Source organism: Dendrobates tinctorius, unplaced genomic scaffold, assembly GCF_039654945.1.
Source record: "Dendrobates tinctorius isolate UK_male_01 unplaced genomic scaffold, ASM3965494v1 ptg000070l, whole genome shotgun sequence".
Lineage (NCBI taxonomy): Eukaryota > Metazoa > Chordata > Amphibia > Anura > Dendrobatidae > Dendrobates > Dendrobates tinctorius.
The window spans coordinates 75,373,205-75,387,303 of NW_027361738.1; the positions used below are offsets into that span (position 1 = coordinate 75,373,205).

The 14,099-nt window shown below is 44.8% G+C and overlaps 1 protein-coding gene across 6 annotated transcripts in view; it reads right to left on the reverse strand.

Annotated features, from left to right (window-relative positions):
* The window catches only part of MINDY3 (MINDY lysine 48 deubiquitinase 3), a 108,496-nt gene that overhangs the window by 85,026 nt on the left and 9,371 nt on the right, over positions 1-14,099 (reverse strand). For all 6 annotated transcript variants that reach the window (XM_073581943.1, XM_073581941.1, XM_073581942.1 and 3 more), the window contains 3 exons: positions 12,844-13,011; positions 5,750-5,801; positions 1,714-1,828 (listed from right to left, as the gene is read on the reverse strand). In XM_073581943.1, the coding sequence (XP_073438044.1) occupies positions 1,714-1,828; positions 5,750-5,801; positions 12,844-13,011 (335 nt within the window). The remainder of the gene's footprint in view (positions 1-1,713; positions 1,829-5,749; positions 5,802-12,843; positions 13,012-14,099) is intronic.

Consider the following 14,099-nt stretch of genomic DNA (forward strand, 5'->3'; position numbering starts at 1 on the left):
TTATATCCGTCTTTTTGATTGCGCGTTATTGCACTTTTTGTTCGGCGGTATGATAATAAAGCATTGTTTATTTTTATTTTTTAAGGGGTTCGTTAAAAGGGGTTAACTAATGGGACAGTTTTATAGGGCGGGTCATTACGGACGCGGCGATACCAAATATGTGTACTTTTGTACTTTTATTGTTTTGTGTTTTTTTTTTTTTTATTTCCAAAAAATGAATTAGGGAATATATATATATATATATATATATATATATATATATATATATATATATATATATATATTTATTTAATTTATTTAGCGATTTTTTTTATCAATTATTTTTACACTTTTTTTAACTTTATTAGGCTAGTTTCACACTAGCGTTTATGAGCGCAGCGACGGCCTGTGCACGGCCGCCGCTAATCCCCGCCCCCTGCCGCGCCTCCGCCGGTAGCTCCGCCCACCGGCGCATGACGCTGCATGCGCCCTGCATCCCCTATCTTTATCACAGGGGGCGCAGGCCGTGTGCAGTATGCGTTTGGCGGCGCATGCGCCTTTTTGACGGTGCGCCGACGCAACCAAACTGCGCATACTGCGCACGGCCTGCGCCCCCTGTGATAAAAGATAGGGGACGCAGGGCGCATGCAGCGTCATGCGCCGGTAGGCGGAGTTACCGGCAGAGGCGCGGCAGGGGGCGAGGCTTAGCGGCGGCCGTGCGCAGGCCGTCGCTGCGCTCATAAACGCTAGTGTGAAACTAGCCTTACACTGTCCCAGAGGGGACATAACTGTCATGTGTGAGATCGCTGTGACAGATCAGCGATCTGACACAGGCACTGCTGCAGGTTTCCTCATGCCTGCGCTTTGCAGGCAGTGACGAAGCCGCCTCCCTGCAGGCCCCCGCCACCATATTGGATCCGGGGACCTGCAGGGAAGGAGGCCCCCGCAGCAGCGCTGCACATCGCGCTGAGGCGGGGGTCTCAGGGAAGCACGGAGGGAGCCCCCTCCCTGCTGATGTTTCCCTGATCCTCCGGTACACTGCAATCATGTTTGATCGCAGTGTGCCAGGGGTTAACTTGTCGGGGGCGGTCTGTGACCGCCCCTGACACTTGGTGCCGGGTGTCAGCTGTGATAATCAGCTGACACCCGGCTGAGATCGGCAGCGCTCCCTCCTGGGGGCGCCGCTGATCGCTATGACGTACTATCCCGTCCCCAGTCATAGGGGCCCGGGTCCCATGGACGGGATAGTACGTCACATGTCAGGAAGACGTTAAAGGGGCAATCTTAGACTTATTGTGTATAGATAGGAGCTAAATAGTAAGCAGACTTTACATATAAATCATTAAAGGGGTATTCCCATATCCAAGATCCTAACCCAATATGTTGTAGTAATAATAACAGCAAATACTTCCAATTACAAATGTAGTATAGTTCTTCTGATTTGCTATATCACTTACCTGTTGTGCAGCGCATTATAGTAGCTTAGGTATCCATGGTCACAACCACTAACAACTGTCACTATAAGAGTGGTGGTAACCATGGATACCTAAGCTACTGCAATGCCCTGCACATGGGGTGACATAGCTAAACAGAAGAACTATGCTACATGTCTAATTGAAGGTACTTGCGAATATTATTACACCTACTACATATTGGGCCAGGGTCTTGGAGATGGAAATACTCCTTTCAGTGCCTTAGATATGTGTATGAGCTGCCAGATGCAACAATACCGACCTTGGTGAGGATGACCGAGTACAGGAAGAGCAGCACTCCGAATTTGTTCCTCCATATTGAATACTCGTCCCATATGGCCGCCTTCAGGTCAGCAAAACTTTGGAATGTACGTTTTCTGTGGAAACAAAGCACAGACCAGCGTTGTCTACATCGGCGAGGCCGCAGAACAAACATGTCCCTCTAAAATATACCCAGAAAGTAGATGCGTTGTCAGCCATATTGGTCAAATCATTCTAGTTCTGGACCATTATGGGCATTGGGCACCGCAGATTTGCCTCGTAGAAGCCCGGATAGACCTCAATTACCAGAATCCTGGGAGCCTATAACCCTTACTAGTAGTGATGCTCGGATAAGGTGTTATCTGAGCATGCTCGGGTGCTAACAGTCTTCGGTGTGCTCGAAATATATGTTCAAGTCCACGCAGCTGCATGTCTCGTGGCTGTTTGACAGCCGTGAGACATGCAAGGATTACCTGACAAACAGGGCAGTAACTAGAACCAGGGAAGCATCTTCTGTGCCTAGAGGAAAGAAGGTTTCTACGTTTGCAGAGAGGATTCTCTACTGTAAGAACAGTGACACCATGGAGCTTATTGCCAAGAGTAGGCGTCGTGGTGAACTCACTAAATAGTTCAAAAGCGGTCTGGAGGCTCGTCATGGCTCCAATAATACTAAGATGTATGTGTTCTACATAGGATGTTAATTTTGGCTTTTGCCTCGTGTGGGTTCTTACTTTTGCAGGGTATTATGGATTGCAGCCTTTGTACAAGCTGCTTTGTATAAAAGACTATGAAGCTAAAAAGAAAGAAAAAAAACAAAAAAAAAACAGGACGACAATTTAACAACTTCCGGAGGATCGTGTGTTCTTTTTTAGTGGTCCAGTATTCCGCTTAAACCGAGAATAACTCTCACTGCATTACACCTGATAAGTTCAGCCTCCCCAGTGACTAATGCCCTGAAGTAACTGCAGGCAATGGGATAGAGATGAGACGGGAGATTTAGGCTGCGGAGACCCCGACAGATCCCGAGAACAGGGGACCAAAATTCCCCTGTGTGACTGGAGCAGCAGTGAGCATGTGCGACCACCACTCCCGTAGACAAGGAGTGAAGCAGCGGACGCACATGCTCACTACTGCTCCAGTCACACAGAGGCAATTAGGACCCCCATTCTCATAATTGGCGGTCAGATCCCAAAAGTTCTTACATTTATCATATAATCGACACCTGTAAGAACTTCTTAAAAACAGGATAACCCCGACCCATAGTGACTGTTTGAGCATATGAAAATCACAGTAGAGGGTGTGTGAGTCAATAGGGTGGGCTGCTAACATCTGAAAGAGTCTATAAAAAAAAAACAAAAAAACCCCAACTTATCACAGCACAGGCTTAGGTGTTAAAGGGGTTGTCTGATGATAAAAACCCTTTAAAAAGGTTAATACCACCTGTACGCCCAACACAATCTTTTTTTCGCCCCTGGCGGGCTGTATGTAGGGCGCTGGCACATTCCTCTGTAATTGCCCGTAACTAGCGACACTGAATGGCTCATTAAGGAGCAGATAAATCTCCCTATGTAATTACTGTCCCGTGATTAATGTCGCACAGATGTGGGCCGTACATTACGGGCCTGCCGCATTTGTAAATGTTTGCTATTCCAGGGCGGTTTATATCTGATCTGGGGGTGCCGTACAGGGGATATAATGATATAATGGACCCCCACAGGACAAAGAGTTGCAGATAGACCAAGCGTCAGCATTTTTGGTGCATTCTCGCTGCCTGTCGGGCTGCAGGCAGTGGTCTGATAATCCGTGAGGTTTACAAAGGGGCACTGCACCAGATAAAGGTCGTCCTTGGGTCTCATTCAGACATGTCTGTTATTTTCACAGACAGAACAAGTACCCATTATAATTATATGGAGATGTTCGTTTATTTTTTTTCTTCTGAACACGCGTCGGGGTGACGACATCAGTACATAAGTGCACCGACGATGATTAACAATGTAACGATCAGAAGACGCTTTGCTATTTATTTTTATAATACATGAATAAGACGGATGTTAAAAAAAAAAAAAAAAAAAACTGATCAAACACTGATGAAAATCATCAAAGTCTGAATGAGGCCTTAGAAAATGTTGGCTATAACTTTTCTCCACCCCAAGTTACTTTGTGAAACCGTTTATCAGGACTTTAAAGATCTCTGCTTGCCGTCATTCAATTAATAATAAAAAAAATAAATAAATAAAAAAAGTCATCATTCACTTCTAGGGGATGAGAATCTGTCCTGGGCACATGATGTTCATCTCAAGTGCTACGTGGTCAATACCGGAGAGGTCTAAAATCGCAGAATAAGGAGGCCTCAAGTAGTATGGAAATACCACAGGTAATAAAGCACGGTACAATAAAGCATCGGACTTCAGAAATAAATAGATCATACTTAAGAAAAAACAAACTCTGATTTGAAACATGAACTAAAGTGCATAAAGACTCTCACCAGCAAAATATCTATAGTAAATGTAAGCCCTTGAGTAGCCTTCACCTGTCAAGTTAATGATTTTATTCTGTTTGTTACTGGAGCACCCCTAGGAAAAAAAAAACAAAACAGCCGATCCCTTAATAAATCTGGCACATCCTGTGCACCCGGCCTGGCCACATTATCAATTGAAGGTAATATCCAATGCAAAATAAAGTAGGTTCTCTCCCAATAAACCCCGGCCTACTTTTTGGGAAAAAAAAAAAAAAAATTTTTTAAAAAGGGAGCGGTAGGGATTGTGGAGAAAGGGGAAAACGCCTTCAAAATTTCCTGCATTCCTAAAAACTTATGACAAAGGGAGTTCTCCAGGAATAGGAAAAAAATAAATATCTACATGCCTTTAAAGCAGACCATTCACAAGCCACATCATGGGACCGTGGCTGCAGAACTGAGGAAGATGTAGTTTTCATTTTTTAATTTCTCCTCTCTGTTATGGAGATAGTAACATGTAAACTTTAGGCTATTATTTATGATCAGCTCAAATGGGCGTTACTAGAGAGTAATCAGAGGGGGCGTGTACTTCTTCCTCTGTAGGGTGTCGACCAATCATAAGCAGGCTGCAACATGCAGGGGAAAATTAAAAAAAAAAACAAAAAAAAAAACAACATGTCCCCACGACAGGTTACCACAGGCTTTCTCCTGGGAGAAATAGTTGTGTTTTGCTAATTAAAGGAAATACAACTTTTTTGCCTAGACAACATCTTTAAAGTCCAATTGTGGGGGGGGGGGGGGGGGGGACTTCATAGATGCCCCTAATGTACTTAAACATGGCACTCAGTTTTAGGTACTCAGGTGAGGACCTAAGCGTGTAAAAAAAAAAAAAAGTAGGAGTAGGAAAAAAACTCATCCCAGCTATTGCAGCAGGGACCCAGTGGTGCAGGAGGTCAGGTCTTCAGCATCCTTTATCCCAAGCCACAATAAGGGATCACAGCTTACACATGAAAACATCTCAAGGACTTATATTTACTTAGAAAAAACAAACAAAAAAATAAAGTCTTTAAAGGAACAGTGAACCCAGAAATTAAAGTTAAGAGTAAACAAGAAATAGTCGTCCTTACTCAAAAAAAAATAATGCCAGTGAACAAAGGTGGATTAACTTTTGATAATTGGATCCAGCAAATTCCATGGGGTGGGGCTTACCAATCACTTGCCCTAGCAGCAGAGGGGAGAGGCTCCTGCTGCAGCTGCTTGTTTTATAGCCACACACAGGACAGAGAGGGAGAGAAGGGGGTGGTGGAATGGCTCTGAGACACTAAATTTCTTTATACGTTTTTGAGTTTTCATTGTAGCAAGGAAAAAGTAGAAAAAAAAAAAAAACATTAAGGGTTGGATATATATATATTTTTTTAATTGTTTTTGCACATTTTCTGCGTGTACTGTTCCTTTAAAAGCTCATAGCTTTGAGGACACGAGATGACTTGTACTTTTAATCCGGCAGCCTAATAAAGCAGAATGCAGGCACATTGAAATATTAACAGACCCCCAGTATAAATGCGTCGACGGAGTTACTTACTGAATTAATGCATGAAATCTCTCAAAGCCAATCTCCTCTGCAGCCAAGGCAGCTACACATAAAAGACACTATTCAGCACTACATTGCATAAAACACACAGAACAACACTGAAACAGAAGGAAATGTCTCCACCTGGAAGAAAAAAAGGTTACAAGCCACAAGCTACAGACATAAGCCCACGGAATAAGGAGGTCGGGAGGAGGTGGCCGGTTAAAGGGGAAGCTCAAAATAATAAAACGTATGCCTAAATCACACGCTGCTTCTATCTACACATCTGTGACAACAGTAAGAACAAAACAAGAAAGGCGGTCTAGGGTGAGTAACTGAAGAACAGTTGTCAATACATAATCTCAGAGGGGGTTTATCCTCCTTTAGGACACTATTTTAAACCTTAAAATGGATTTTTTGCTAAAAAACCTTTGCAATAGGGTTTCATTAAAAATGTTGCACGGTCTTTACAGACTATTGCTGGCAGCAGAACGAGGCAACTGAGAAAGCATCAGATGGATCAATATTATAGGGAGTTTACAATAAGCTGTCAGCACGGAAAATGCGATTTACCTGCAGATAGAGGGTTAGTCTGCAGGGTAATGGCGTTACAATGGCCGCTCTATGCACCGTCTCTGCCAGCAGCTACCGGGAAGAAATAGCTTTATTTTCGCCTGGTAGCCGCACTTTCCGTAAGGCAGGATTGTAATATTATTTCCCTGCAGATTAACCCCATATCGCCAAAGTGTTTTTTTTTCTGTGCTGATAACTTGCCTTAAACTCAGTTACAGTTAGGTCCATATATATTTGGACAGAGACAACATTTTTCTAATTTTGGTTCTAGACATTACCACAATGAATTTTAAGCAAAACAATTCAGATGCAGTTGAAGTTCAGACTTTCAGCTTTCATTTGAGGGTATCCACATTAGAATTGGATGAAGGGTTTAGGAGTTTCAGCTCCTTAACATGTGCCACCCTGTTTTTAAAAGGGACCAAAAGTAATTGGACAGATTAAATAATTGTAAATAAAATGTTCATTTCTAGTACTTGGTTGAAAACCCTTTGTTGGTAATGACTGCCTGAAGTCGAACTCATGGACATCACCAGACGCTGTGTTTCCTCCTTTTTGATGCTCTGCCAGGCCTTCACTGCGGTGGTTTTCAGTTGCTGTTTGCTTGTGGGCCTTTCTGTCTGAAGTTTAATCTTTAACAAGTGAAATGCATGCCCAATTGGGTTGAGATCAGGTGACTGACTTGGCCATTCAATAATAATAATAAATTTTATTTCTATAGCGCTGACATATTCCGCAGCACTTTACATTTCAGAGGGGACTTGTACAGACAATATACATTACAGCATAACAATAATCACACAGATCATAACAGATACCAAGAGGAGTGAGGGCCCTGCTCGCAAGCTTACAATCTATGAGGAAAAAAGGGGAGACACGAAAGGTGGGTGGTAACAGTTGCCCTGATTGTATGGACCAGCCATAATGTTAGGTGTGTGACAGTACGGACACAGAGGGCTAATGGATGCATAAAGCATGTGGGAACATGATGCGGGGAACCAGGTTATGGTAAAACTTTTGGCTGTGCCACACAGGGATAGATTAGGTTAATGTGTTGAGGCGGTAGGCCAGTCTGAATAAATGCGTTTTCAGGGCACGCTTAAAATTGTGGAGGTTGGGGACTAATCGTATTGACCTGGGAAGTGCATTCCACAGAATTGGCGCAGCATGTGTATAGTCTTGGAGACGGGAGTGGGAGGTTCTGACTATTGAGGATGGTAACCTCAGGTCATCAGCAGAACGGAGGGCGCGGGTAGGGTGGTATACTGAAACAAGGGAGGAGATGTAGGGAGGTGCTGAGCCATGGAGAGCTTTGTGGGTGAGGGTAATAAGTTTGTACTGGATTCTGGAGTGGATGGGTAGCCAGTGTAATGACTGGCACAAGGTAGAGGCATCGATGTAACGATTGGCGAGGAATATGATCCTGGCAGCAGCATTCAAGACAGATTGGAGAGGGGAGAGTTTGGTAAGAGGGAGACCGATTAGAAGGGGATTTACAATAGTCCATACGAGAATGAAAAAGAGAAACTGTAAGAGTTTTTGCAAAGTCAAAAGTAAGAAAAGGTTGAATTCTAGAAATGTTTTTGAGGTGCAGATAACAAGAGCGAGCCAGTGATCGAATGTGGGGGACAAAGGAAAGCTCAGAGTCAAGTATGACCCCAAGACAGCGGGCATGTTGCTGGGGAGTAATAGTAGAATCACACACGGAAATGGCAGTGTCGGGTATAGGTACATTAGTAGCGGGAGGAAACACAAGGAGTTCAGTCTTTGACAGGTTCAGTTTCAGATATAGTGAGGACATAATATTAGACACAGCGTTTAGACAATCGCCGGTGTTTTCTAGAAAGGCTGGCATGATGTCAGGAGAAGCGTATAATTGGGTGTCGTCAGCATAGAGATGGTACTGGAAACCAAATCTACTGATTGTCTGACCAATAGGGGCAGTGTACAAAGAACATGAGGGGGCCTAGGACTGATCCTTGAGGAACCCCAACAGTAAGGGGAAGATGAGAGGAGGAGGAGCCAGCAAAAGATACAGTAAAGGAGCGGTCAGAGAGATAGGAGGAGAACCAGGAGAGAACGGTGTCCTTGAGGCCAATGGAACGGAGCATAGTGAGGAGGAGCTGATGATCCACAGTGTCGAATGCTGCAGAGAGATCCAAGAGAATTAGCATGGAGTAATGACCATGAGATTTAGCTGTTAGTAGATCATTAGAGACTTTAGTGAAGGCAGTTTCAGTAGAACGTAAAGAGCAGAAACCGGATTGGAGAGGGTCGAGAAGAGAGTTTTCTGAGAGATAGCGGATAAGACGGGAGTGGACCAGGCGTTCCAGGAGTTTAGAGATGAAGGGAAGATTAGAAACAGGTCTATAGTTAGCGGCACAGTTTTGGTCGAGGGATGGTTTTTTAAGTAGTGGATGTATGATGGCATGCTTAAATGAGGAGGGAAAGATACCAGAAGAGAGAGAGAGAGGTTAAATATTCCACTTCTTTGCTTTAATAAACTCCTGGGTTGCTTTGGCTTTATGTTTTGGGTCATTGTCCATCTGTAGTATGAAACGACGACCAATCAGTTTGGCTGCATTTGGCTGGATCTGAGCACACAGTATGGCTCTGAATACCTCAGAATTCATTCGGCTGCTTCTGTCCTGTGTCACATCATCAATAAACACTAGTGACCCAGTGCCACTGGCCGCCATGCATGCCCAAGCCATCACACCGCCTCCGCCGTGGTTTTACAGATGATGTGGTATGCTGTGGATCATGAGCTGTACCACGCCTTCACCATACTTTTCTCTTTCCATCATTCTGGTAGAGGTTGATCTTGGTTTCCTCTGTCCAAAGAATGTTCTTCCAGAACTGTGCTGGCTTTTAGATGTTTTTTTTTTTTTAGCAATGTCCAGTCTAGCCTTTTGATTCTTGATGCTTATGAGTGGCTTGCACCGTGCAGTGAACCCTCTGTATTTACTTTCATGCAGTCTTCTCTTTATGGTAGATTTGGATATTGATACGCCTACCTCCTGGAGAGTGTTGTTCACTTGGTTGGCTGTTGTGAAGGGGTTTCTCTTCACCATGGAGATTATTCTGCGATCATCCACCACTGTTGTCTTCCGTGGGTGCCCAGGTCTTTTTGCATTGATGAGTTCACCAGTGCTTTCTTTCTCAGGATGTACCAAACTGTAGATTTGGCCACTCCTAATGTTGTAGCAATTTCTCGGATGGGTTTTTGCAGCTTAAGGATGGCTTGTTTCACCTGCATGGAGAGCTCCTTTGACCGCTTGTTTCCTTCACAGCAAAACCTTCCAAATGCAAGCACCACACCTCAAATCAACTCCAGGCCTTTTATCTGCTTAATTGAGAATGACATAACGAAGGGATTGCCCACACCTGTCCATGAAATAGCCTTGGGAGTCAATTGTCCAATTACTTTTGGTCCCTTTAAAAACAGGGTGGCACATGTTAAGGAGCAGAAACTCCTAATTTTAATGTGGATACCCTCAAATGAAAGCTGAAAGTCTGAACTTCAACTGCATCTGAATTGTTTTGTTTAAAATATATTGTGGTAATGTCTAGAACCAACATAAGAAAAATGTTGTCTATGTCCAAATATATATGGACCTAACTGTCTTTTTTGGAGCTCTGCTCAGCTGATTCATGCCCACATTACAATGTGCTGGGAACCAAAGACGCTGCTAAATAAAAAAAAAAACAAACGAAAAAAAAAAACCAGTGCAACATTTTTTAACGAAACTCAAAAATGATTTTTGGCCTTAACTCTTGGGAATCCTTTCTAACAGCTGAGCAGTTCCTCTGTGACTACTTCTGGAAATTGTATGATTACATGGACAGCTGGGTGTTACCGTTGTCCCATGTCAACGGGGTGTGTGCTCACCCACTCTGTCCAGTCAGGTAGGACAGTTTTGTTGCGAGCGGGTACACGCCCACGGAAATGGCCAAAGGTAACACAAACTTCTAGGAGTACTAACAGAGGGACGGCACAGATACAGATCATCTTTAGCACATTCCTGTTTAGGGCCCACCAGTACTGCTGTGTGGGGGGCGCAGCCGCCAGAGCCCATGACTGCAGTCTCATCAAGTCACTATACAGCACGTTAGGAGGAGTAATAGATGCCATAATTGGTAAGAAAACATGCTTGATTCCAAATAGCGCCACTCCTGTGTACAGGTTGTAAATGGTATTGCACCTGATCCCTACTCTAGGTTGTGCAGCTGCAGTTCCAGACAACATGTGGAAAAAGCAACGACGGATGGGTTGCAGCACTGCTGCGACGGTCACATTCTTTATTGCCTCTACAAGCACCACAGAACATATTAGACGGGGTCCCAGAAATCAGACCCCTGAAGAACATAAGAATAGTCACCACCTCCCTCTAACAGCAGCAACAGGTGCCATCTCTGATCGCTGCCTTTAACTATCTCAATGCCGCTGATAATCTCTGATAGATGCAATAGGGGGAGCGATTTCACGCCCACCCCATTATACGTTCTGTCGACTTGGGTCTTGTGACCTCCATCTTGGTGCTCCCATGAGGCCTGGCAAGAGACCAGGCTTCATAGGAGATGGTTATTGGTGCTATGTACTGTAATACTGAAGTATATAAGAAGTATACAAAATGGGGTGCAAAATTGTGACTGGTCTGTGATGTGGGAACTGCAGCCTGTCCTCAAGATTGGGCTGCAATTTCAACAATATTCACTACCTCGGCAAAGTTCGACCCCCCCCCCCCCATGAGTTTCCAACTCTTCATTCCTGGTAACGCAAGATAGGGCCCCTGCTTTAGTGAACAGGGTACTAAAGGTCCTTTAAATTTATAGAGACGAATCCTTTTAACTGGTTTTATGATTATTAATTGCTCAGTCTCGGCACATTCTGTCATGTGCAGATCATAATAAATGGAGTTTTTGTAATTAAATGAACCGTGTTCAGGTAGTAAGACAAATCTCCCAATTCCTCATATTAGAGCCACCCCCGGTGATGTTACAACCGGGAGAAGAATCGGCAATTGTTTTATGCTTGGAGTCTCCTTTTATCAATACTTATCAGCTGTCAAGCAATTTTCTGATGTGCAAATTGCAATTATGACAAGTTTCAGACTTTCTGTACTTTCAGAATCGTTCCTGCAGAACGGAACAACAAAGTCTGTTTAATGTGAAAGTTTAATCAGCGGCAGAAGCCATTAAGTTACTGCTCAGATGTAAAGAAATGTGCTCAAAAAGGTATATTAATAAAAAAAACAAGACACTTCTTAAAAGTTATATAACAAAATTGTAAAATAATTAAAAATAATATATATATTTTCTAAGTCTGCGTTCCCTTCTGTCCTGCGTTAAATCAATGGTTTGGCTGATGGCCATCTGGTGTTACCCCTAGCCATACCTATGCCAACCCTGTGTGCGTTTTTACTAGGAAGCTGCTGGAAAAGGATTGGGCACGTTGATGTCCAACAGCTCCATCTTTATCAAGAGTCACCAAGTCATGAGTCCTCCATACACATTAGATTGTATGGAGACTGATTGACAATCAGTTGATATATATTTAATGTGCATGACTGAATCGGTATAGACACCCAATAGTATGGAGGAGCTGCAGCTATGCAAGCAGAATTATTTTGCACGGTTAAAGGGGTGTCCCCAGATAGGCCGGCTTCACAATTTTCACAATCTGTTTTCGGACCTTGATTTCTGTACCAGCCAGTGGTCTCCTAAACCAAACTAAAGAGTGCCATAAGTGTATAGGAGGATGTTAAGATCTGGTCAGGACACTGGCGACCGATGAAGGGAATCCCAGTCTGTACACAAACGCCTACGTGATGTCATAAGGCACCGTAACTAATGATAAGCGAGCGTGCTATCCGAGCATGTTCAAATAATATGTTCGAGTCCCCGTGGTTGCATGTCTCGCTGCTGTCTGACAGCCAGAACATTCGCAGGGATTGCCTAACAAACAGCCACAAATCATTCAGCCGCAGGGACTTGAACATATCATTTGAGCATGCCCAAGATACTCGGATAACACGTTATCCAAGCACGTTCGCTCATCACTAATCATAACTTAATGAATTGCTGGTGGTTCAATCTCTGGGATCGCCCCGATCTTGAGGATGAAGGGGCTGCAGCACGGCATCGCCTTCACTTTTTTCTGCACTGGACAGTTGCTAAGGAAAAATAGCAGCACTGCAGCCATTCCAATCTCTGTCTGTGGGGGTCCCAGAGGTCAGGCTCCTAGTAATCATGTGCACATCCGTTGCAGAGCCCCATTTTTCAGGATCGGGAGGGGTTGAACCTACAGCAATCCTAATCCTTCAAACGTCTGTGGTCAGAAAGCCTCTTAATTGAGAGGGAATTTCATTGCGATGTACAATCGCATACAAATGTATATATGCGGCTCATGTAAAGATAATTCACTTCCCTGTCGGAGAATGTGCCAAAGATGAGATCTGATGACGGGTTTGTGGAAGGGGTCAGGACTGGGTATGAAGAAGACCGAACGGCTGTCACAGGCAGACGCTTACTGGGCTGATCTCCGGGCTGACTGCTCTCTGCGGGGAGCTCCCTTTCTGGTGTTGGAGTGGTTTTCCCTTTCTGCCAGGTAGTCAGGCAGTACAAGCTGGCGTTATTCAGGCCCGTCATCTCCAGAATGTCGCTAAACGTCTGACATAAGAAGTCCTTCTGATCATCTTCTGCCAAATATCATGAAAGACAAGAGCAAATAAAAGAATGATCATAAAGATGAGCAGATGGTAATAAACATAAGTGTGTTCCTGGCCTTACTCTACCGCTTAGGAGTGATGGCCAGAGCTGAGCAAAACGATTCACGCTGCCCTGGTCTAGTCCTCCATGGCAGCCGGACCAGGAAAATATTCACTTCTGCAATGGACACCACAGGAGGTCTATCCAGTCCTGGACACCACAGGAGGTCTATCCAGTCCTGGACACCACAGGAGGTCTATCCAGTCCTGGACACCACAGGAGGTCTATCCAGTCCTGGACACCACAGGAGGTCTATCCAGTCCTGGACACCACAGGAGGTCTATCCAGTCCTGGACACCACAGGAGGTCTATCCAGTCCTGGACACCACAGGAGGTCTATCCAGTCCTGGACACCACAGGAGGTCTATCCAGTCCTGGACACCACAGGAGGTCTATCCAGTCCTGCACACCACAGGAGGTCTATCCAGTCCTGCACACCACAGGAGGTCTATCCAGTCCTGCACACCACAGGAGGTCTATCCAGTCCTGCACACCACAGGAGGTCTATCCAGTCCTGCACACCACAGGAGGTCTATCCAGTCCTGCACACCACAGGAGGTCTATCCAGTCCTGCACACCACAGGAGGTCTATCCAGTCCTGCACACCACAGGAGGTCTATCCAGTCCTGCACACCACAGGAGGTCTATCCAGTCCTGCACACCACAGGAGGTCTATCCAGTCCTGCACACCACAGGAGGTCTATCCAGTCCTGCACACCACAGGAGGTCTATCCAGTCCTGCACACCACAGGAGGTCTATCCAGTCCTGCACACCACAGGAGGTCTATCCAGTCCTGCACATCACAGGAGGTCTATCCAGTCCTGCACATCACAGGAGGTCTATCCAGTCCTGCACATCACAGGAGGTCTATCCAGTCCTGCACATCACAGGAGGTCTATCCAGTCCTGCACATCACAGGAGGTCTATCCAGTCCTGCACATCACAGGAGGTCTATCCAGTCCTGCACATCACAGGAGGTCTATCCAGTCCTGCACATCACAGGAGGTCTATCCAGTC